The sequence below is a fragment of the Passer domesticus genome, chromosome W (assembly GCF_036417665.1).
Source record: "Passer domesticus isolate bPasDom1 chromosome W, bPasDom1.hap1, whole genome shotgun sequence".
In the NCBI taxonomy this organism is placed as follows: Eukaryota; Metazoa; Chordata; class Aves; order Passeriformes; family Passeridae; genus Passer; species Passer domesticus.
Genome location: NC_087511.1, coordinates 16,677,015 through 16,701,402, shown reverse-complemented (window position 1 = coordinate 16,701,402; position 24,388 = coordinate 16,677,015). Strand labels below are relative to the sequence as shown.

At 41.9% G+C, this 24,388-nt stretch overlaps 1 protein-coding gene across 17 annotated transcripts in view; it reads left to right on the top strand.

Annotated features, from left to right (window-relative positions):
- LOC135289113 (ubiquitin-associated protein 2-like) overlaps positions 1 to 24,388 on the top strand; it is a 196,901-nt gene that overhangs the window by 6,387 nt on the left and 166,126 nt on the right. For 13 of the 17 annotated variants that reach the window (XM_064402471.1, XM_064402470.1, XM_064402467.1 and 10 more), the window contains exon 2: positions 22,843 to 22,982. The exons of 1 other annotated variant lie outside the window; for it this stretch is intronic. In XM_064402471.1, coding sequence (XP_064258541.1) covers positions 22,884 to 22,982 — 99 coding nt within the window. In that variant the 5' untranslated portion in view covers positions 22,843 to 22,883. Of the gene's footprint in view, positions 1 to 17,436; positions 17,595 to 19,509; positions 19,659 to 22,842; positions 22,983 to 24,388 lie in introns of those variants that run through there. 3 more of the 17 variants (XM_064402460.1, XM_064402459.1, XM_064402461.1) reach the window with 3 other exon arrangements.

Sequence of the window (24,388 nt, the reverse complement as noted above, 5' to 3'; positions counted from 1 at the left end):
ATGGAAAATTCTAGGGCAACATAATAAGTTAATTTACATGTGACACCAAGTTGAGAAGTTGTGATCATGAGAAAAATAATGCTCAAAATAAAGTAGGAAAAGCTGGGAGTAAAATCAAGTTTTCCGACTGAAGCAGGTCAAGATGAAGTTTAGTATCAAAAGAAATTAATAAAACCCACCTTGTTTAAAGCTAGACAAAATGCTAACAATGGTTATGACAACAGAAGGAGCAGTTCAGAGTTGGCAGATAAATAAAAATGATCTCTTACAGCTTTCAGTTCTTGGTACTGTTTCTGTGGTGACAGCTTGCAGTTGTGCTGTATTAGATATGAGCTGAAACTTGATTTTAACAGAATAAACTCTGGGTTCTACCTGCGCTATGGATTGAACTTTGAATCAATATACAACCAGGTCCCAAACATGAACTAAAACTCTTGTCACGATATTTTCTCCCAAACTCTGATCAGCCATCCTTCACTTGTGTGTGACTTCGGGAAGGATGTTTTCTGGTTGCAGAGGGTAATTATTTTAATCCCTGAAAAACCTGGTTGTTTTTTTTTTTTTCCTCAGCTAGAAAAAACCTTTCCTTTTGTGAATAACTAGTTAATGTTTTTTACAACCCTCCTAGTTAATGCAGTGTATAATTCAATCTGAATATTTGTTGCAGGGAATGACCAGGCTGTAGTTCTGCTAGCTGCTTCTTTGTTGGAAGTTGTAGGCATTGTAGTGCCCTTTCACTGAATGCTACTAAGGAAACCCTAGGAAGGAAAATACCAAGGGCTTTACCATTTCTGTTTTTCTTTGTTAAGAAACAGGTATGGAGAAATTTGCAATACTGATGGTTCTTTACCAGTGAATGTAGCAGTGATGGAATAAACAGCAATTATACTGTGTATTGACTTGGCTAGTATTTTATCTCCTTAGGCTAGAAGATAAGAAAGCAGAGGACTTGGAAATGGAGGTGTTCCTTTCCTCCTGTAGCAAGAGGAAGTAGAATGTGTGCATGGCTGTGCAAGCACCAGGGTTCACCTCTGAGCCACTGTGGTTTCTCTGTTTCCTGACCCGAGATACTGAGTCAGTTCAGGACAGCATATGGTGTGTTGAGTGATGGGAATACATTCTCTTTTCTACTTTGGTAGTTTTTCACAGAATCAACTAGGATGAAAAAGACCTTTGAGATCATAGTCCAACCTATGACCTAACACAACCTTGGCAACTAGACTATGGCACTAAGTGCCACATCCAGTCTTCTCTTAAACACCTCCAGTGATGGTAACTCCACTACCTCCCTGGGCAGCCCATTCCAATGCCCAGTCACTCTTTCTGTGAAGAACTACTTCCTACTGTCCAGCCTAAACTTCCCCTGGTGTACCTTAATGTGGGAACTCAGTACATCACTCTGGATGTCCAGAGCTACCGAGACAACCTTTGGGGGGCTCGGAGGTCCTGGAATGTTGCCAAAAGTACCCGGTGGCTTGACTTTGATCCTTCTAAAGAAATGACACCTGAATGTGAGGAAATGAGAGAATTTCAGGCCTGAATGGTGAGGGGATGATATTCACTTGATAAAATTTGAATTATAATGCACTGTACAGGGGGGTTTTATATGTTGTACAGGGGGGTCTAGAATTCTGTGCATGGGTCAGGAGTCCCAAGATGGAGGGATTTGGGCGTGCCCTGTCCTTCTTCTTTCTTCTCCTTGGCATCCATGTTCAGGATGATGTTGGCATGTGTGGATTGGTTCATAGAGAAAGTGCACTTGCCAACAAGGGCGAAAAGTATTGGAAATTAAAGGTAAATATCTAATACGTAGTTTCCACTATAAAAGAGACAACCGCCCCGTGGGCGGGGGAGAGTGCCCTTGGCTGTCTTGCTGATCAGACCTCGGCTGGACAGACAGAAAAACTTTGTAGATAAGGAACAATAAACTCAACTGAAGACCGAAAAGCAAGAGTCCAGACTCCTTCTTCGAAAGCGCGGCCTGCCCAGAACCACCTTTTCCCGTGTTGGGGCAGAGACAACTGACAGCCGACCCCGGCACCTTAAGACTGTCTTGTTGTGTTGCTGGTCACCTGGGAGAAGAGACTGACTCTCATCTGGCTACAACCTCCTTTCAGAGAGGGTTTGCATAAGAAAAGCCTTTTCTATGACAGAGAACAAGAAATTAGGTCCTTCTATCAAAGATGACAGGAACGTGTATTTAATTTTTCCTTCGGGTCTTGGAATATCAGACAGCCAAGACGTTTTCTTCAATTATTACTCAGCAAAAAAAACATACTTTAAAAATGAACTTGCTGTTGCCCCTTCCTCACGTGCTCCCCATGATGGCTGCCTCTCAAAGAGAATTCCTATTTTCTATATATTATATTTCTATGTGGACCAGTTCAGCTTTTTTTTCTCCCCCCCTCCCTCTATTTCATGGCAATAGCTATGGTCTGGTCTGTGTTATGGTCTAGTAAGATCCTCTAGTTCTGATGGTCCTGAGAGTGGTGTTTAGACATATAGACTAACTGCATGTTATTTTCTAACTGTGTTACTTAAAGTTATGTTACAGTCAATGGTAAGTGTTGGTAACTAGTGCATCTTGCAGGTCCTTGCAAACATGAGGCTTATAATTAGGACAGGGATCAGGATTTTATTATTTTGGCGTGTGGAAGTTCAGCTGGTTGCTATCTAAAATAGTGTTCTTGCAGAAAGGCATCAAAAGATGACAATAGTGACTTTGTAGATATTGATGTTTGAAACATAAGGCTGAGGCCTCTAAATCTTCTAGGACATTCACTCTTGTTTGATTTTCCAGAATCAGGGCAAATGCGGAGTGTTGTTTTATGACGTCAGCAGAGCTAGGTGGGTTTTGCTAACCAGGTTTTTAGTAGTCTGAAGATTGCCTTGGTTGTGTGAAAGATAAAGCCCTAGGTTGAAGTTATTTAGGCTTCTCCAATTTTGGTGCAATTGTCCTTTATTATTTTTTTTAATACCAGTGAAAGTTGATTTTGGGGAAGTTTAGATTCCTCCTTCAGAAATTTCTGTATGAATAAGGGTACTTGTCGCATCTGAAGTTTGAATGTTTATGAAGAAGTTGTGGGCAAGTCTGTTGGATGTTTATTGGGTGTAGCTGGCAGATTTTGATTAAAACAAGGATAATCATCAGCAGTATATACTAAAATGTAAAGCATCTGTTAGGCAGAGACACTGGGATAATAGCAAAGATAGATATTGTGAGATTAGACAATTTTATTTTTTAAATAATGCTAATCATATTGCTTGACTTTCATGACTGAAACTTGCTCTACTAGTGGAAAACCTGTCCTGTTCAGTCCCCCTTGCACATCAGGAATCAGCCTTTGCCTAACTCCAGTCTTTTGATGGTGAACATTTCTTTCTCTTACAAAACAATGCTGTCTTTATTTGCAAGACCTATTTGTATATTTCTGTCTTCCTCTGTATAACATTTGCTTAGGAATAGTAATCCTTGAAATGAACATTTTTTTGCTGGTAGTGAAAAAGTATTGATTTCTGTAGATTGGGGGTGTTCTTAGGTCATTATAGATTGAATTGACAGAATAATAATTTTGACTAACAACTCGGGTTTTAAGAGTGTTCACTTGTTTATTCAGTATGCTTTGCTAACATAAGTGGAAGTGTATATGCTAGTTCATATGTTTGTGTTGGTACTCTGGCCACTCTCAGCAATCTTCTTTTATTGATAAAACATTAAAGTGTACTGATAATACATTTTCTCTCTCCTGTGATGTTCTGCCAGTGATGCAGGTCTACTCCTGGCCATCAATATTCTTCCTATTTACCACAGAAAACTAAGATGAAACAGAAATCCTCCCAGGATCCATAAGCTCAAGTTTGGGTGTTACTGGCTTGGGACATTACAGACACTGAGTAATCAGCACCACTCCTGAGGAGCATCTGACTCTTGAAAACTTTTTCCCTTTCAAGCAGTAATAAAGGTGGTGAAATGCTTTAGACAACAGCTACAGACATGTATGTTTTACTCCACTTTTTTTCTTATGCTTATATCATGCTACTGCATAGCAGTAAAATCTACACTCATTGTACATGTACAGTAGTCATGCTATCATGAAGCAGTATCCTGCAGCCTTTTCCTAGCCCTGTCATTGTGAGAAAACCTGAGTAACTTTGTGATTAGAGTATTGTGGTTTAGGAATGGTATTCTCCAATTTAGTGCTCCCACTAAAACTATGCTGCTGCTTGCTCCTCCCTCCCTTTCCCCTCTCCCCCCTGTGGGTTACTGTAGAGGAGAATTGGAGGCAGGAAAGGTAAAGATCAAGGGTTAAGATAAGAACAATTTACTGGAAACAGAAAGGAGAGGAAAAAAATGAAGACTAACAGCAGCAATATTAATAACAGAAGTGTACAAAAGAGAGAGAGTGATTCACATGCAAAATCCTCACCCTGACCACTCCCTCTGGCTTGGAACCTGTGCTACCCAAGGGGTAAGGATAAAAAGGAACAGGACTCTCCTGTTGAGTCACTAAGTTGAGAGTAGACCTCCTTGCTACACTGTGCCCCAGACTTGACCAACAGTTTAGGCCCAAAGGTTTTAACTGCACTTAATTGATAGCTTAAGTTAAACAATTTAACTAAGGATTAATGTAGAATTTACTATAGCAGAATAGTAAGTCACCAGCCAATTTACCTACAAATCTAAAGTACTTGAGAATGTATGAGAGCAACATTCCTAGTCCATTTACTATAGCATATTCACACTCACACGTACAGACCTAAAGAATATGCACAAGGTATATACCTGTGAAAAATTCCCTTTGAAATCAGTGATGTACTCACATGGGATGCCTTTGCATCTTCTCAGTGGGTGAAGGGTTGAGCCTTGAGGAGTGGGGATATCAGCCTGGGATCTGTCATTGGCATTCAGTGATCCTCCAAGTATAGCAAGTTTGAGAGTTTGCCAGCTCTGAGAGGCCCCACTCAGAGGGAGGTTGTTGGTCACAGCCTGCTGTGGTCCAGAAGAGCTCAAAGGGTCTCACTTTGGACTGCTGTTTATAGGGCTTCAAGAGAGTGGGCTTTAGTCATAGTAATTTTCAATCCTGGCCACAATTTGGGGCAGTAACTTTCTTTGAAAGTTCAATAACAAATGTTAGTCCACTTGGATGGTTATTCAGGCAGGAAAAATAAGTTTCCAAAGCTGTTTGCTAAAGAGCAGGAGCTCTTTAAACAGCCCCAGTTTCTGGGACCAGGCAAGTGTTTCTGATAAGCTCAAGAGGAGCCCAGGTGCTGCTGTCAAGGCCAAGGCCTAATGAGCATTTCTCAGATCATAGTGTAGCCCGAGGGTGGAGAGAGGATGCACTATTAGGTTCTGTTTTATCGGGCCAGGGTTTTATGAGCCCTTAAAAGGGAACCTAATACACCCAAGGATAGCTTAGCTATTACCTTTGGAGGCAAATAATGAGCAGGATGGCTTCTGCTGCAGTGTTAGAAACAAAAAGGTTTAATAAAAGGAAAAACAATAAACAGAAAATCCGAGCCAGGTACAGAGGTCTGCTCCTAGTAGAAACACCTTCACAAAAGCCTTGTAGCTCTTTTGTCCTCTCTTTTTCTACCTTATGGCCCAGGTGGGACCTTTTGACTTCTATCCAATTAGGTGACCCCAAGGTTTTAGTGAAGTCTCTAGGGTCCTATAAGGTGGCTTTTCACCTGATCGTTGAGAGAAACTTCTGGGCTTCCTTCCTTTTTTGGGGGATAAAGGCTAGTTTGCCCCTCTCTCATTGGGGGCATCCTCCTACAGTCCTTCAACTCACCCTTTACTATACATCTAGAGAGAAAGAGGAGAAAGGAGTATAGATTAGAATGCCAATAATTTTTAAATTTTGTTGCCAATCTTCTATCTTAACTTTGGTGAAGTGTTTCTCCAGGTAGGCTTCAAGTTTCTGGCTATATATGACTTTTACATAGAGGTAGGTTTAACAACTTTTTTATCACAACAATAACTACAGAACTTTTTCAGTGCAAAACTTTCTTGTAAACAATTTTAACTAATGCAAACTTAGGAAACAGTCTTTGCTTCTATCCGTGGCTCAGTTGTTTGTGCATTCTTCTTCTGGTGCTGTCTGCTGCCCTCGGATCGGCTGTACCTGTGGCTTGACATTCTTTGCAGGGATCCATCGAAGACCTCTGTTTGTAGAAATGCATGCAAACCCCCGGCCCCACGTTACAAGAGGATGGGGTCCTGAAATCTGTCCTGTTTCTGGATCCTTGATGAAGACTGGTGGTCTTTCCTTGAGCTTTGCCTGCCTGGTATTGCTGAAATGTCTGAAAATTGGTGGTACCTGCTCCATAAAAGAATTATTTAAGAAGTTAAAAACATATACAGCTTTATTCAGCCTCTCTATTGTAGAAAGCACTTCTGTTCCCCCTTTCTGTCTTTCCAGTATCATTTTCAATGACCTGTGTGCTCTTTCTACAATAGATTGGCCTGTGGAAGAATGTGGAATACCTGTGGTATGTTTGATACCCCAAGTTTTGAAAAACTCCTGCAATTTATTAGAAATGTAGGCTGGTCCGTTGTCAGTTTTGACTTCTTGAGGAATACCTAGGGATGCAAATGCTTGTAAGAAATGCTTAATCACATCTCTACTTTTTTCTCCTTGATGTGCAGAAGCAAAAATTGCTCCTGAGAAGGTATCTATTGATACATGTATATGTTTGAACCTTGCAAATGACTGATATTGAGTGATGTCCGTTTGCCATATCTGCAGGCTATTTAAGCCTCGAGGGTTAACTCCTGTTGCTATTGCTGGTATAGCTAATTTCTGGCAATCTGGACATGACTGAACAATTGCTTTTGCCTGATTCTGAGAGATGTTAAACATTCTTACTAAAGCAGGTGCATTTTGGTGATAGAAAGCATGGCTCATTCTGGCTTGTTCAATAACATTAGGAAGTGTGTGCTGGATTGGCATGGCTAACAAATCAGCCATGGCATTGCCCTCTGCTAAGAAACCTGGAAGAGAAGAATGTGAGCGAATGTGCATTACAAAGTAAGGTTTTTGTCGAATGGAAAGAAGTAGGATTAACTGTTTGAGCAAACCATATAACTGATCATTAGCAACTTCTTTCAGCAGAGATCCTTCTGCTCTTTCCACCACACCTGCAACGTAAATTGAATCTGTTACTAAATTAAAAGGAAATGTGAATTTTGAAAAAACCCGTACAACTGCTGCTAACTCTGTAATCTGTGCAGAACCATCTACTTCCTCAATATCTGATTCCCATTTTTTTGTCTCTGAATTTTGCCAAGCAAGCACAGATCTTTTAGACTTCCCAGAACTGTCTGTAAAAAATGTGATTGCCTCAAGGGGTACATTACTTCTTAAAGGCTTATGGATTAATTTTAAAGATGAACTTAATAGCTCATGTTTGGGACAATTGACTGAAATTTTTCCTGCAAAATTTTCCAGAGCAAATTGCATAACTTCTGAATTTTGAATTAACCATTCTAAGTAGATGGTTGTGACAGGCAGAAAGATTTCTGCAAAATCTCTTCCTGCAAGGGAAAGCATTCGAGATCTAGCCTTGATAATCAATTGTGAAATAATTTCAGGGCAAGTTGTTGTAGTTTTACCCAACTGACGAGATAGGAAAACCCACTCTAAGATTATCAGATGGTCCTTCTTCTCTACATCCCACTGGAATATCAAACCATGAAGCTGTGGACTCTCTCCTAAAACTGCAAACAAAAAAGATAGGTTAGGATTATACCGATGAGCCTGACGTGACTGGATGGCTCTCATCACTTTATTTAAAGCATTTTGAGCTTCTTTGTTGAATTCTCTCAGTGAGTTTAAGGCTGTGTCTCCTCTTAACAAATCTGCCAGAGGAGCCAAGTCTTGATTTGAAAGGCCTAGTAGTGGACAAAGCTAGTTCAGAGTCCTTACAAGCTGCTGCAGTTCATTTAAGCTCTTTGGATTTGTCCTTAGCTGGAGTGGCTGCGGAGTTACCGTTTGTTCTGTGATCCTGTATTCTAAATATTTCTGGGGAGGAAGTGTCTGTATTTTTTCTTTTGCTACAGTGAGTCCTGCTTTCTCCACTGTTGAGATGACTTGATCTGTTGTCTCTTGCATTGATGCTTGGTCCTTTGCTGCTACTAAAATATCATCTATGTAATGTGAGAGAATTTGGATATTGTGCACGAACTGAGGAAAGTATTTTTGCAACATACTATTGACATATACTTGGCGAGTTACGCATGCCTTGTGGAAGAGAAAGCCAATGGTATATTTTCAAAGGTGCTTGCTGATTTATGGATGGGATGGAAAATGCAAATCTTGGTGCATCATCTGGATGCAAGGGAATATTGAAAAAACAGTCTTTTAAATCAATAACAGTTAACTTCCAATCTTTTGGAATCATAACAGGAGAAGGTAAACCTGGTTGTAAAGAACCCATTTCTTGAATTACTTTGTTAATTTTTCTGAGATCCTGCAACAACCTCCATTTCCTACTGTTTGGCTTTTTGATTACAAAAACTGGAGTGTTCTAGGGACTAGTAGTTGGAGTTAAGTGACCTTTGGTTAACTGTTCCTGTACTAACTGCTCTAAAGCAGCAAGTTTCTCTTCGGGTAAGGGCTACTGGCTGACCCAAATGGGTGTGTTAGATGTCCATGTCAGTTTTAAAGTGTTATGTTTATCAACAGCTTTTGTTAAAATCCAGTTTCTAACCTGAGATGCTATTGTGATAAAATGTCTCGTCTTCAAAGAACAATATCAGCTCCTACAATGAATGGTTTTGTGGTGGCAACACGACCTTCAGGCCCCTCAAATGTGACTGCGTGCGACCTTCGAAAGCTCTCACAGTTACTAATAGTACCTGCCAGCTGATCCAGCGTAGGCACGATGGTCCAGTCTTGTGGCCATTTCGATATCAGAGTGACGTCTGTTCCGGTATCTATCAGGCTAGTGAGGGTTATGGCTTGTCTGAGGTGCTTCAGGACACAGGTGAGTTGAGGCCGCCCACGGCTGATGTGCCTGGTCCAAGCGATGACAGCTGTGCTGTTCTGTGACTCTGGTAGGAGGAAAGCTTGTGCTATGGTTAGTCCTTTGGGTAAAAAACATGGAGGGTCTGGACACAAAGCTAACACTGTAATTTCCTGTGAACAGGTGACTGATAGCACAGTTGGAATGACATAAAAACCTTCTGCATGGGATCAGTTCACTCCCACTATTAAGAACTGACGTGGTTGTGGTTCAGGTCCCAGCTGCCCTGTGGACACTGTGTGAGCAACGGCATTGGTTAGCATCACTGGCTGGGCTGTAGACAGCTCCAGTCTGGTACCTGGGGACATTGTGGTCGGAAGTCCTGCAAAGATGTGCTGCAGTTCTGAACTTGGTGGCCTGTGGTGGTCTCTGGCCTCTGGTACAGTGGTTTTTGTGTCATGGCACGCCACTGCCCCGTGCTGGGCTGCACGTTTCTCGGCAGATGGCACAAACAACCTTGTGCTTGGTAAAAGCTGTTAGTATTGTGACAGAAACCTCTGTATCCACTGTTTCTTGGCAGTGGCCTTCTGCGGGTCTTAGGACATCCCTTTATAAAATGACCTCTCTGATCACACGAATAGCACGCGTCCCATGGAATTTGTTGGTTTTGAATTGCACCTTTGGATGCTATGAAAGCTTCTGCTAGGGTTTGTGTTTGCATTTCTACTGTTTTTTCCTGCTGCTTTAGGGTGTTTTCTTGAGCTGTTGTGATGGCACTGGCCAGTACTTCTGCTTGCATGGCTGCTGCATGCTCAGGGGTACCCAGGCGGTTGCAAGCATCCACTAGCTGTGTCAGGGTGGGCTCAGGATCCTGTGGTAATGTATGTAATGCCTTTTTGCAGGTTGGGTTTGCATTAGAAATTGCAAGCCGTTTTAATAACTCTTGTCTGGCTCGGTCTATTGGAATCTGCTTTTCTAATGCCATTTTCAAACGGTCCGAAAACTTAATATAAGGCTCATCTATTCCCTGTTTTATTTCTGTGAAATCTAATTCTGGTTTGTTGCCATCAGGAACCTGTAACAAAGCTGTTTTTGCTGCTTCTTTGATATCCTGTAATACTTGTTTACTGAGAGTTCGGGCTTGTGTTTGAGGATCTGTATTAGCTCCTTCACCTGAGAGCTGATCTATAGTCAAATTTGCAGTGTCTGGAGTTCCTGCATAACCTCTTAAAAGGTCATTTAACAAACGTTTCCATGCTAGTTCCCACAGAGAAAATTCTGTTGGGGACAGCAGAGATGTGCAAAGCTGTTTTAGATCATGTGGGGTGAATATATTTGCTGTGAAGGTGGCCTGTAAAAGACTTCTGAAATAGGCAGAATCTCTACCATACAAACGAGAGGCTTTGCAAATTTCTTTTAACTTAGCAAAATTAATTTGTTGCCAGGTCCCTCTCGGGGCTGGACCTGCTGTGTACCTCACAGGAAAAACCTTCAATTTCGATGCAATTTCCCACTCTCCTTCCTGAACTGCATCCTTTCTTATCCTCTGCCAGGTATCTGTGACTCCTTGTGTGTTAAACTCTTCCTTAGATTTTTTGGAATTACATTGTGGAGCATAGGAATAATTTGTTTTTTGTTCTGGCAAGCCCTCGGAGCTGGGCGCCGCCATTTTGGACAGGGTCACTTCTGGGACATCACATCCGGTTCCCACGCTCGGCAGGGAGGGGGCGTGCCGTCCCGGGGTGTGGGCGGGGAGCAGGGGCAGGGACACCGCCCGAGCTCGGCCCACAAAAGGGGCGTGTTCCTGCTCTGATGGGCAGGAGCTCAGGGACGAGCCACCCAGGGACTTCTGGGAGCCCGAGGAGGATGGCGAGCCACGCCCACGAAGGGTGGTGCTGGGCTCAGGGCTATGATGGAGTCTGCCATGTGCTCTGTTGTTCTCAGACTGGATACAATCGGCTCGGCTTTTTTCGATTTTACTGTCAAAATTCACAGATTTCGAACGCCAAAGCAAGGTTTTGAAAGGAGATAGAGAAGATTTTGCTATGGTAGGGTTTCTGGAAGACAGGTTTTGCAGGCAAGCCTGGCCAGGGCTCGCCTGTTCCCCCCTGTCTCGGGATGGGGAAGGCGGGGCAGGCGGGGGGGCAGCTGGCCTGGCTACTTCCTGGCCCCTCCACCAGGGTTTCTCGGCTGGGATAAAGGAAGGTTTTGGGGTTCCCTCGGAACTTTGCTTTCTCCTGTCTTCTCTGTCCTGCTGCTTGCATTCTGCCCTGTCCCTGATCTTTGCTTGCTTGTGTGCATTCTTTGCTTGCTTTTCACTTTCCATTGTTACAAATTTTAACACCATCCTGAATATTGGATGCAGCTTTAAGTTGGACTTCTTATTCTTTTCCATGTTATATAATTTCAGTCCAACTGAATCCCAGAAGTCTGGATCGAGTTTCTGAGACATATCTGAGTTTGGGAACTCTGTTAAGACTCATTTTACAATCTTTTTAAGCTGGTTTTTGTCAAACTGAATATCTTGGATTTCTAACTTATAATTAAAATACGAAAAAAATTCCTGCTCAGCTACTGACAACCGATTCTCCATGGTGAAACTCACCGAGTCTTCCAGCTGTCCTTCTTGGTATAAACTTTTCCCCGGGTCCTGGCTGCAACAAAGTTTCAGCTTGGCCGATCCGCAGAGTCCTCTGAGGTTGCGTGTTGCATGCTTCAGTCCCGTCTGAATTATAGCCTCTTCTTCACTGGTATGAGGCTTTGATTTGAGATTCCCTCTCAATCTCAAATCTCTTCTTCTGAGTTTTCTTTTTTAACGTGTCAAAAACTCAGGTGCAGGCCTGCTTCCCCAAAAACGCAAATACCAAGGAAAATTGTCCTATTTTGATTGAGGTAATCAAAAAGTCTCTAGACCATCTTCCTCAATATGAGAAATTCTGTCCAAGGCGCCACGTATTAGGTTCTGTTTTGTCGAGCCAGGGTTTTATGAGCCCTTAAAAGGGAACCTAATACACCCAAGGATAGCTTAGCTATTACCTTTGGAGGCAAATAATGAGCAGGATGGCTTCTGCTGCAGTGTTAGAAACAAAAAGGTTTAATAAAAGGAAAAACAATAAACAGAAAATCCGAGCCAGGTACAGAGGTCTGCTCCTAGTAGAAACACCTTCACAAAAGCCTTGTAGCTCTTTTGTCCTCTCTTTTTCTACCTTATGGCCCAGGTGGGACCTTTTGACTTCTATCCAATTAGGTGACCCCAAGGTTTTAGTGAAGTCTCTAGGGTCCTATAAGGTGGCTTTTCACCTGATCGTTGAGAGAAACTTCTGGGCTTCCTTCCTTTTTTGGGGGATAAAGGCTAGTTTGCCCCTCTCTCATTGGGGGCATCCTCCTACAGTCCTTCAACTCACCCTTTACTATACATCTAGAGAGAAAGAGGAGAAAGGAGTATAGATTAGAATGCCAATAATTTTTAAATTTTGTTGCCAATCTTCTATCTTAACTTTGGTGAAGTGTTTCTCCAGGTAGGCTTCAAGTTTCTGGCTATATATGACTTTTACATAGAGGTAGGTTTAACAACTTTTTTATCACAACAATAACTACAGAACTTTTTCAGTGCAAAACTTTCTTGTAAACAATTTTAACTAATGCAAACTTAGGAAACAGTCTTTGCTTCTATCCGTGGCTCAGTTGTTTGTGCATTCTTCTTCTGGTGCTGTCTGCTGCCCTCGGATCGGCTGTACCTGTGGCTTGACATTCTTTGCAGGGATCCATCGAAGACCTCTGTTTGTAGAAATGCATGCAAACCCCCGGCCCCACGTTACAAGAGGATGGGGTCCTGAAATCTGTCCTGTTTCTGGATCCTTGATGAAGACTGGTGGTCTTTCCTTGAGCTTTGCCTGCCTGGTATTGCTGAAATGTCTGAAAATTGGTGGTACCTGCTCCATAAAAGAATTATTTAAGAAGTTAAAAACATATACAGCTTTATTCAGCCTCTCTATTGTAGAAAGCACTTCTGTTCCCCCTTTCTGTCTTTCCAGTATCATTTTCAATGACCTGTGTGCTCTTTCTACAATAGATTGGCCTGTGGAAGAATGTGGAATACCTGTGGTATGTTTGATACCCCAAGTTTTGAAAAACTCCTGCAATTTATTAGAAATGTAGGCTGGTCCGTTGTCAGTTTTGACTTCTTGAGGAATACCTAGGGATGCAAATGCTTGTAAGAAATGCTTAATCACATCTCTACTTTTTTCTCCTTGATGTGCAGAAGCAAAAATTGCTCCTGAGAAGGTATCTATTGATACATGTATATGTTTGAACCTTGCAAATGACTGATATTGAGTGATGTCCGTTTGCCATATCTGCAGGCTATTTAAGCCTCGAGGGTTAACTCCTGTTGCTATTGCTGGTATAGCTAATTTCTGGCAATCTGGACATGACTGAACAATTGCTTTTGCCTGATTCTGAGAGATGTTAAACATTCTTACTAAAGCAGGTGCATTTTGGTGATAGAAAGCATGGCTCATTCTGGCTTGTTCAATAACATTAGGAAGTGTGTGCTGGATTGGCATGGCTAACAAATCAGCCATGGCATTGCCCTCTGCTAAGAAACCTGGAAGAGAAGAATGTGAGCGAATGTGCATTACAAAGTAAGGTTTTTGTCGAATGGAAAGAAGTAGGATTAACTGTTTGAGCAAACCATATAACTGATCATTAGCAACTTCTTTCAGCAGAGATCCTTCTGCTCTTTCCACCACACCTGCAACGTAAATTGAATCTGTTACTAAATTAAAAGGAAATGTGAATTTTGAAAAAACCCGTACAACTGCTGCTAACTCTGTAATCTGTGCAGAACCATCTACTTCCTCAATATCTGATTCCCATTTTTTTGTCTCTGAATTTTGCCAAGCAAGCACAGATCTTTTAGACTTCCCAGAACTGTCTGTAAAAAATGTGATTGCCTCAAGGGGTACATTACTTCTTAAAGGCTTATGGATTAATTTTAAAGATGAACTTAATAGCTCATGTTTGGGACAATTGACTGAAATTTTTCCTGCAAAATTTTCCAGAGCAAATTGCATAACTTCTGAATTTTGAATTAACCATTCTAAGTAGATGGTTGTGACAGGCAGAAAGATTTCTGCAAAATCTCTTCCTGCAAGGGAAAGCATTCGAGATCTAGCCTTGATAATCAATTGTGAAATAATTTCAGGGCAAGTTGTTGTAGTTTTACCCAACTGACGAGATAGGAAAACCCACTCTAAGATTATCAGATGGTCCTTCTTCTCTACATCCCACTGGAATATCAAACCATGAAGCTGTGGACTCTCTCCTAAAACTGCAAACAAAAAAGATAGGTTAGGATTATACCGATGAGCCTGACGTGACTGGATGGCTCTCATCACTTTATTTAAAGCATTTTGAGCTTCTTTGTTGAATTCTCTCAGTGAGTTTAAGGCTGTGTCTCCTCTTAACAAATCTGCCAGAGGAGCCAAGTCTTGATTTGAAAGGCCTAGTAGTGGACAAAGCTAGTTCAGAGTCCTTACAAGCTGCTGCAGTTCATTTAAGCTCTTTGGATTTGTCCTTAGCTGGAGTGGCTGCGGAGTTACCGTTTGTTCTGTGATCCTGTATTCTAAATATTTCTGGGGAGGAAGTGTCTGTATTTTTTCTTTTGCTACAGTGAGTCCTGCTTTCTCCACTGTTGAGATGACTTGATCTGTTGTCTCTTGCATTGATGCTTGGTCCTTTGCTGCTACTAAAATATCATCTATGTAATGTGAGAGAATTTGGATATTGTGCACGAACTGAGGAAAGTATTTTTGCAACATACTATTGACATATACTTGGCGAGTTACGCATGCCTTGTGGAAGAGAAAGCCAATGGTATATTTTCAAAGGTGCTTGCTGATTTATGGATGGGATGGAAAATGCAAATCTTGGTGCATCATCTGGATGCAAGGGAATATTGAAAAAACAGTCTTTTAAATCAATAACAGTTAACTTCCAATCTTTTGGAATCATAACAGGAGAAGGTAAACCTGGTTGTAAAGAACCCATTTCTTGAATTACTTTGTTAATTTTTCTGAGATCCTGCAACAACCTCCATTTCCTACTGTTTGGCTTTTTGATTACAAAAACTGGAGTGTTCTAGGGACTAGTAGTTGGAGTTAAGTGACCTTTGGTTAACTGTTCCTGTACTAACTGCTCTAAAGCAGCAAGTTTCTCTTCGGGTAAGGGCTACTGGCTGACCCAAATGGGTGTGTTAGATGTCCATGTCAGTTTTAAAGTGTTATGTTTATCAACAGCTTTTGTTAAAATCCAGTTTCTAACCTGAGATGCTATTGTGATAAAATGTCTCGTCTTCAAAGAACAATATCAGCTCCTACAATGAATGGTTTTGTGGTGGCAACACGACCTTCAGGCCCCTCAAATGTGACTGCGTGCGACCTTCGAAAGCTCTCACAGTTACTAATAGTACCTGCCAGCTGATCCAGCGTAGGCACGATGGTCCAGTCTTGTGGCCATTTCGATATCAGAGTGACGTCTGTTCCGGTATCTATCAGGCTAGTGAGGGTTATGGCTTGTCTGAGGTGCTTCAGGACACAGGTGAGTTGAGGCCGCCCACGGCTGATGTGCCTGGTCCAAGCGATGACAGCTGTGCTGTTCTGTGACTCTGGTAGGAGGAAAGCTTGTGCTATGGTTAGTCCTTTGGGTAAAAAACATGGAGGGTCTGGACACAAAGCTAACACTGTAATTTCCTGTGAACAGGTGACTGATAGCACAGTTGGAATGACATAAAAACCTTCTGCATGGGATCAGTTCACTCCCACTATTAAGAACTGACGTGGTTGTGGTTCAGGTCCCAGCTGCCCTGTGGACACTGTGTGAGCAACGGCATTGGTTAGCATCACTGGCTGGGCTGTAGACAGCTCCAGTCTGGTACCTGGGGACATTGTGGTCGGAAGTCCTGCAAAGATGTGCTGCAGTTCTGAACTTGGTGGCCTGTGGTGGTCTCTGGCCTCTGGTACAGTGGTTTTTGTGTCATGGCACGCCACTGCCCCGTGCTGGGCTGCACGTTTCTCGGCAGATGGCACAAACAACCTTGTGCTTGGTAAAAGCTGTTAGTATTGTGACAGAAACCTCTGTATCCACTGTTTCTTGGCAGTGGCCTTCTGCGGGTCTTAGGACATCCCTTTATAAAATGACCTCTCTGATCACACGAATAGCACGCGTCCCATGGAATTTGTTGGTTTTGAATTGCACCTTTGGATGCTATGAAAGCTTCTGCTAGGGTTTGTGTTTGCATTTCTACTGTTTTTTCCTGCTGCTTTAGGGTGTTTTCTTGAGCTGTTGTGATGGCACTGGCCAGTACTTCTGCTTGCATGGCTGCTGCATGCTCAGGGGTACCCAGGCGGTTGCAAGCATCCACTAGCTGTGTCAGGGTGGGCTCAGGATCCTGTGGTAATGTATGTAATGCCTTTTTGCAGGTTGGGTTTGCATTAGAAATTGCAAGCCGTTTTAATAACTCTTGTCTGGCTCGGTCTATTGGAATCTGCTTTTCTAATGCCATTTTCAAACGGTCCGAAAACTTAATATAAGGCTCATCTATTCCCTGTTTTATTTCTGTGAAATCTAATTCTGGTTTGTTGCCATCAGGAACCTGTAACAAAGCTGTTTTTGCTGCTTCTTTGATATCCTGTAATACTTGTTTACTGAGAGTTCGGGCTTGTGTTTGAGGATCTGTATTAGCTCCTTCACCTGAGAGCTGATCTATAGTCAAATTTGCAGTGTCTGGAGTTCCTGCATAACCTCTTAAAAGGTCATTTAACAAACGTTTCCATGCTAGTTCCCACAGAGAAAATTCTGTTGGGGACAGCAGAGATGTGCAAAGCTGTTTTAGATCATGTGGGGTGAATATATTTGCTGTGAAGGTGGCCTGTAAAAGACTTCTGAAATAGGCAGAATCTCTACCATACAAACGAGAGGCTTTGCAAATTTCTTTTAACTTAGCAAAATTAATTTGTTGCCAGGTCCCTCTCGGGGCTGGACCTGCTGTGTACCTCACAGGAAAAACCTTCAATTTCGATGCAATTTCCCACTCTCCTTCCTGAACTGCATCCTTTCTTATCCTCTGCCAGGTATCTGTGACTCCTTGTGTGTTAAACTCTTCCTTAGATTTTTTGGAATTACATTGTGGAGCATAGGAATAATTTGTTTTTTGTTCTGGCAAGCCCTCGGAGCTGGGCGCCGCCATTTTGGACAGGGTCACTTCTGGGACATCACATCCGGTTCCCACGCTCGGCAGGGAGGGGGCGTGCCGTCCCGGGGTGTGGGCGGGGAGCAGGGGCAGGGACACCACCCGAGCTCGGCCCACAAAAGGGGCGTGTTCCTGCTCTGATGGGCAGGAGCTCAGGGACGAGCCACCCAGGGACTTCTGGGAGCCCGAGGAGGATGGCGAGCCACGCCCACGAAGGGTGGTGCTGGGCTCAGGGCTATGATGGAGTCTGCCATGTGCTCTGTTGTTCTCAGACTGGATACAATCGGCTCGGCTTTTTTCGATTTTACTGTCAAAATTCACAGATTTCGAACGCCAAAGCAAGGTTTTGAAAGGAGATAGAGAAGATTTTGCTATGGTAGGGTTTCTGGAAGACAGGTTTTGCAGGCAAGCCTGGCCAGGGCTCGCCTGTTCCCCCCTGTCTCGGGATGGGGAAGGCGGGGCAGGCGGGGGGGCAGCTGGCCTGGCTACTTCCTGGCCCCTCCACCAGGGTTTCTCGGCTGGGATAAAGGAAGGTTTTGGGGTTCCCTCGGAACTTTGCTTTCTCCTGTCTTCTCTGTCCTGCTGCTTGCATTCTGCCCTGTCCCTGATCTTTGCTTGCTTGTGTGCATTCTTTGCTTGCTTTTCACTTTCCATTGTTACAAATTTTAACACCATCCTGAATATTGGATGCAGCTTTAAGTTGGACTTCTTATTCTTTTCCATGTTATATAATTTCAGTCCAACTGAATCCCAGAAGTCTGGATCGAGTTTCTGAGACATATCTGAGTTTGGGAACTCTGTTAAGACTCATTTTACAATCTTTTTAAGCTGGTTTTTGTCAAACTGAATATCTTGGATTTCTAACTTATAATTAAAATACGAAAAAAATTCCTGCTCAGCTACTGACAACCGATTCTCCATGGTGAAACTCACCGAGTCTTCCAGCTGTCCTTCTTGGTATAAACTTTTCCCCGGGTCCTGGCTGCAACAAAGTTTCAGCTTGGCCGATCCGCAGAGTCCTCTGAGGTTGCGTGTTGCATGCTTCAGTCCCGTCTGAATTATAGCCTCTTCTTCACTGGTATGAGGCTTTGATTTGAGATTCCCTCTCAATCTCAAATCTCTTCTTCTGAGTTTTCTTTTTTAACGTGTCAAAAACTCAGGTGCAGGCCTGCTTCCCCAAAAACGCAAATACCAAGGAAAATTGTCCTATTTTGATTGAGGTAATCAAAAAGTCTCTAGACCATCTTCCTCAATATGAGAAATTCTGTCCAAGGCGCCACGTATTAGGTTCTGTTTTGTCGAGCCAGGGTTTTATGAGCCCTTAAAAGGGAACCTAATACACCCAAGGATAGCTTAGCTATTACCTTTAGAGGCAAATAATGAGCAGGATGGCTTCTGCTGCAGTGTTAGAAACAAAAAGGTTTAATAAAAGGAAAAACAATAAACAGAAAATCCAAGCCAGGTACAGAGGTCTGCTCCTAGTAGAAACACCTTCACAAAAGCCTTGTAGCTCTTTTGTCCACTCTTTTTCTACCTTATGGCCCAGGTGGGACCTTTTGGCTTCTATCCAATTAGGTGACCCCAAGGTTTTAGTGAAGTCTCTAGGGTCCTATAAGGTGGCTTTTCACCTGATCGTTGAGAGAAACTTCTGGGCTTCCTTCCTTTTTTGGGGGACAAAGGCTAGTTTGCCCCTCTCTCATTGGAGGCATCCTCCTTACACTCCTTCAATGCACCACCACACTCTAACTAGTATAGTGCACTGTCTTTAAAGCAATTATATTAAAGCTAGAAAAAAACAGTTATTAAGTAGACATTGATATTACCCATACCAATGACTGTGGGCAAATCTGTTGCTCAGTCTCAAGGAATAACCTTGGGGGGCATCCCCACTCAAGGAAGGAATCTCCACACGTACTCCAAGAAAGGATATGTTATGAAATAAATAGGGCAGGAGATATTTCTCCTTTTTAATGCCTTTATTAAAAAAATTCAGCTCAGGTTGGGGAGAAATGACAGGTCGCCCGTGCCACCGCTGCTCCCAGTATAGTGGCATGGAGGAGGAGGATGATGCAGCTGTGTCTGCTGGTATGCAGGCAGAGCTGGGGTTTCTGTCCTCCAGGGAGCAGTGGGAATTCTGCTTTTTTGGTCTAACATTCCAGGTCCTCTTTCTAGCTGACATCCTTTCAGGTTAGGGTGAGAAGTAAAAAGGATCTTAGCAGATACTGGATTAAGTTCCTCACCTTTAGACATTACTTAGGTCTCTTAATTCCATGTTGGCTCGTTGTTTTTAGGGTTTTTTTCCTGAAAAATTGAAAAATCTGGTGAAATGCATTCTCATTTGCATACCAGCTCTGATGTCACCCCCCCCACCTCCAGGCTCCTGTGTCACTCCCCGGGAAGCAGCAGGGGGACAATTGTGCTGATTTCTAACCATTAACAGGTAATTGAAGACAAACTATTAACAATAGGTGATTGCAACATGAAGCTATTAACAACAAATAGTCAAACCTTTAACTTGACAGCAACTGGCCCAACCAGTTTAACTCTGCAACCTTAAAAAAAAAGGATAACTTTTTACTCATAACATGTTAGAAAACCCCCACCACTAAAAAGTGGGACTGGGCTTTTATACCAGTGTTTGACTGTCAGTTGTGTTTCTGGGCCAGCTGTGTCAGCTCACCAACTTTAGATAAGTTATCAGTACTATCACTTGTTGGTTCCTTTATCTCAGGTACTTTACCAGGTCTGCCATATTTTTACCTCACTATCAGGTTGTTTAATTTTGGGGCTGATGAGTCAGGCTGGTTTTAGCTTTTCTTCAACACTAAAAGCTGCATGACCCCCCCCTTCTCCATTCACCAGTGATAGCTTTGCAAATAGGGTATTCTTCAAGTTGTTTTACCCCCACTCCAGACAAGAGCATTCTGGTACATCCCTATCTTATTAGTAATATCCCACTTAATGCTCAAAATTATAGTTACTATGGTAATTCGAAGGCAGTTGCTAACTGCCCTCCTTTTTCCTGTTGCTTTGGTACTTTAAAGTAGGTGTGGTGAGGTGTGAAACCTCAGCCCGATGTGGTAAAGGTATGTCCATGCCAGTGTGAAAAATGCGTATTTTATGATTGGCTTTTCGCAAGTATTAAAATTAATATTGTATGTGTATGTTAGAAAGTTATGCTGTATTAATTTTCGTAAATATAGTTTTAGGTTATAACATATAAAATAGAAACTATGCTATGCAAGATATTTGTTTAAGGAAGGACTCGCACCAGATAGGAGCCACAGGATACCTAAATCTTTCAAAGAAAGGGAATTTATTGCTCCCTTATCAGCAGAAAACTAACTTCTTCCCACCTTGCTCAGACTGGAAGACGGCATAAGGATTAAGAGGAAGAAGTTGACAGTGACCAGACAGAATCCTGTGTTTGAATGGAATTTATGCATCATGTATGAGATGTATGAATATGCAACAGGCAGTTGTTTTTAAGGGTTAATCCTCTGTTAAGGGGTGTCCTTTTTCGGGCTTGTGTTGCCCTGAAAAAGGTACCCGGACGTCCGTATCTCTTTGTTTTTATTGTCTCATATTGTCCTGACCTCAAATGTTCAAATTTTATTATTTTAATTATATTACTATTTTTATAACCATTTTATTATGATGAAAATTTCGTATGTTAATGCTGCGTTCCTCCCTTGTCAGCCAGCTGTTGTCTCTGCATCCTAGGAGTACACCCTGGTCCCCCCCTTTAATACCATATTTAATACATATATCTATGTTTCATAGGCACGAATTTCTATAATATCCCTAACAACAATAATTATATCTAATTACCAAACAGTCATCGCATCTAACAATCATATCATTTATCATAGTCATTAAATGATTATACAGGTGCAGCCTAACATTTTCCCACGGCCTACCAGGCCTATCCTTCCTTCCTAACTCCCCTGAATATTCCATGATTTTAGAAACATTTTACCCCTTATACTATCAAAGTTATTAGCTTGTCTTTCAGAGAGGCTAGTGCTCTCTGTCATATTCTCTATTAAGGGTGCTTGGTTTTATTTTTTCACTGCTTATTGTGGTATGCTCAAATTGTGATGAGTTGATTGATACTTTATTTGTTGAGTATCCATTCTTTGGGAATGCCAGTGAGCAGCTTGCGCCAAAGCTGCTGCCCTGGCAAGTTGTGTGCTGAGGTATCGATTTAGGGCATCCCCATCATAGGGAATAATGTGCTCTGACTCCATGATTCAGAAGGCTGAACAATTGCTTTATTAAGCTATATTATATTACACTAATACTATATTAAAACTATGCTAAAAAGATACTAAAGAAAAACCTGTGACTGAGACAGTCACGACACAGCTTTGATCCAATTGACTAATCAATCTAAACAACTATCAGCAGAATCCAATTAACAAATCACTCTCGGTAAAGAAATCTCAATAACATTCCATATGTGCCAAACAACAGAAGCAGCAAGTAGAGAGAAGAATTGTTTTCTTCTCTCTGAGCTTCTCACTACCTTCCCCAGGAAAAATCCTGGGAGAGAGAATTATGGCTCTCTCTGATCAGAGAATGTAAATACCACATTGAGGCACATTCATACTTCTTGGCTGCAGTAAAAGCACTTTGCTGCTTGTTTGCACATCTCCTCCTGCCCATGTACACCACTTGTAGGTTGTCCTTAGTTCCCTAAATTTGCAGGTTTTACTTCCCAGTGTCATGGGACAGAAACCAGGCAGTCAACTCTGACCTGATCAGTCACAAGATCTGTTTCCTGTTATCATAGTAACTATAAGCCATACTTGTCAATTAACCTTGTATCAGATGCTGTAAAAACACAGGGGGAATAATAATTTTCTTGTTTCAAAGTAATTGTAATGACAGAGAATGAATTAGGATGAAAGCTGACTACCACAAATGGGATAGCACTAGTGTGGATGTGTGTAGTTTGAGTTTTGTTTTCTTTTGTTGCCATACAACCAATGTATGTTTAAAGCAGGGTAATAGGTAGTTTTGTAAATAATTTCTTTAAGTGTGAGGGAGAACATAAAAATATTGGCTATAAAGGCTGTATTTAAAGGTAAGTATCATAATTTTTCTATAAGAGAATGAGAGAGTGGGCATTGTCTATGACTTCATGTATGTGTGCAGGAAAGCAGTTTAATGATAGGGAAGAAAGGAATGGCCTGTGTTGTGAATGTGACTTCTGTTAGCATTCTAAGTGGGTATGAGTAGTTAAATTCTAGGCATCAAAACAAGACAGCAGATATTAAAGAAATCTAAGGAGTGATCCAGCTGGAGCTGGAATTTCAGCAGAGTAGCAGATAGAAAAGTCTATATGTTAAGTAACTGGGAAAAGCTGTGAGATCCAGATGTTGTCTGGAAGTAGAGATCTAGACAGATCAAAGTCAGCTAACAAAAATGCTTTTTATCCACTTAATTTACCCCTTTACTGTAAAGATTGCAATAAATCCAAAAATAGTGTATTGAAGCTGCTTTTTCAGGAGTCTCTGTATAGGGTTTGTGGTAAAGGCAGGAAGAGTTCAATCTACTACATTTGTATATTATCGGGGTATGGAATCAGTACCCTGCCTTAACTCTTTTTTTCCTTTCAGATTTTCTGTTTTGTACATACATTGTTTTGTATATACTGTATATGATGACTTCGGTGGTCAGTGAACGTCCCCGGGGTACTAGGGACAAAATGCAAATTTCAACCTCTCAGCCAACACAACCACAGAAACAAGTAGTACAGGTACGTGCTACTATATAATCTTCTTTTGAGTTGAAAGTGAGCATGCAATGATTTGCTTCTTCCCTAAGTCAGTAAAAACTGGGAAAAGGTGGGGGGGACTATGGTCTTATTTGGAAAAGTCTGTTTGTTTGACATCTTGCTTTAATTGTTTAGTTATCCAGCACAACATTAAGTTGTTCCTGTATTCTTGAAGGAGCTTTGTGTTCTTCAGCAACGTTTCCCATGAGTGAGGAATTCTATGCCTATCCCTGTCAGGATTTCTGTCATGTTACCTTACTGTCTTCAGAGCTCAGCTCTTTCATATGCCAGCCTCATGATGCTAGAAAATTTTTGGTCAATAGAGGGATTTGGGTGGGTGAGAAAAGCTTTGTTAGATCCATGTGTTCTACAGCATGGTTCAGCATATTTAGAAGTCACAAAATCCTAAACTTCTTGTGCATTGCCTTCACAAAGTGAAATGAAGATGGTTGTCCACTAGCAGACTAAAGTTATTTTGAGTATCTGCAAGATGGAAATTAATCTCTTACCCCATTGTCTTGGTTCTCAGCAGCAGAATATTCAAGTTGTGTGCCTGCCTGGGTTAAAGTGCAAAATGTCTCTGTTCCTGGCAACTCATTATTCTTTTGTCAGGTACTTTTCAAAATTTAATTCAATTCAAGAATTGCCTCAGTTCTCAGTCTAGAGGTGCTCCCCTGGGAAATTGTCTTATTTTCTGGACTGATCTTTAACATGGAGAGGCTCTTCTGCTCTGTACAATATTATGTGACCTTAAGCCCTGATCTCCTTGTGTTACAGTGCTTTGCATAGTGCTGATTCATGCTAATGTGTGGGTTTAGAAAGTGACTTTCAACAAATGAAGTTGAATTTGGTTTTGCTTTATAACAAGTAAGTGTGCAGGAATATAATGAGCAGGTTGACAGAAGTGATGGGTTCCCCTTTTTTGATGTTTGCCAGACAGTGGAGTACTCTGCCCAGTTTTGGGTTCCCTAACGCAAGGCAGACATTGGCAAATGGAAGCAAGCCCAGTAAGGAGCTGTGAAGATGGTTGAGAGGCTGGAGCACAGGATGAATGAGTGGTGACTGAGGGAACTGGATTTGTTCATCCCTAAGAAGGCAAGGCCAGGTTGTCTTCTATTCAAATACCTAATGAAAGGGTATAAAAAAGGTGAAGCCAGCCTCAGAGACAATGGCACAAGTTGGAACACTGGAAATTCCAGCTGTTAAATGGGGAAAAATTGTTTACCACAAACACTGTCATGGATTAGAGAGGTTGTGGGATCTCTATCTGGCCTCAAGCAGCTGCTCTGATGGGACATGCTCTCAGTGGGAGGTTGCACTGATTATCACTAGGCTATATTTGCAACTGATGTGATTCATTGATTTTAAGCATTAAGTCTTGGACCTTT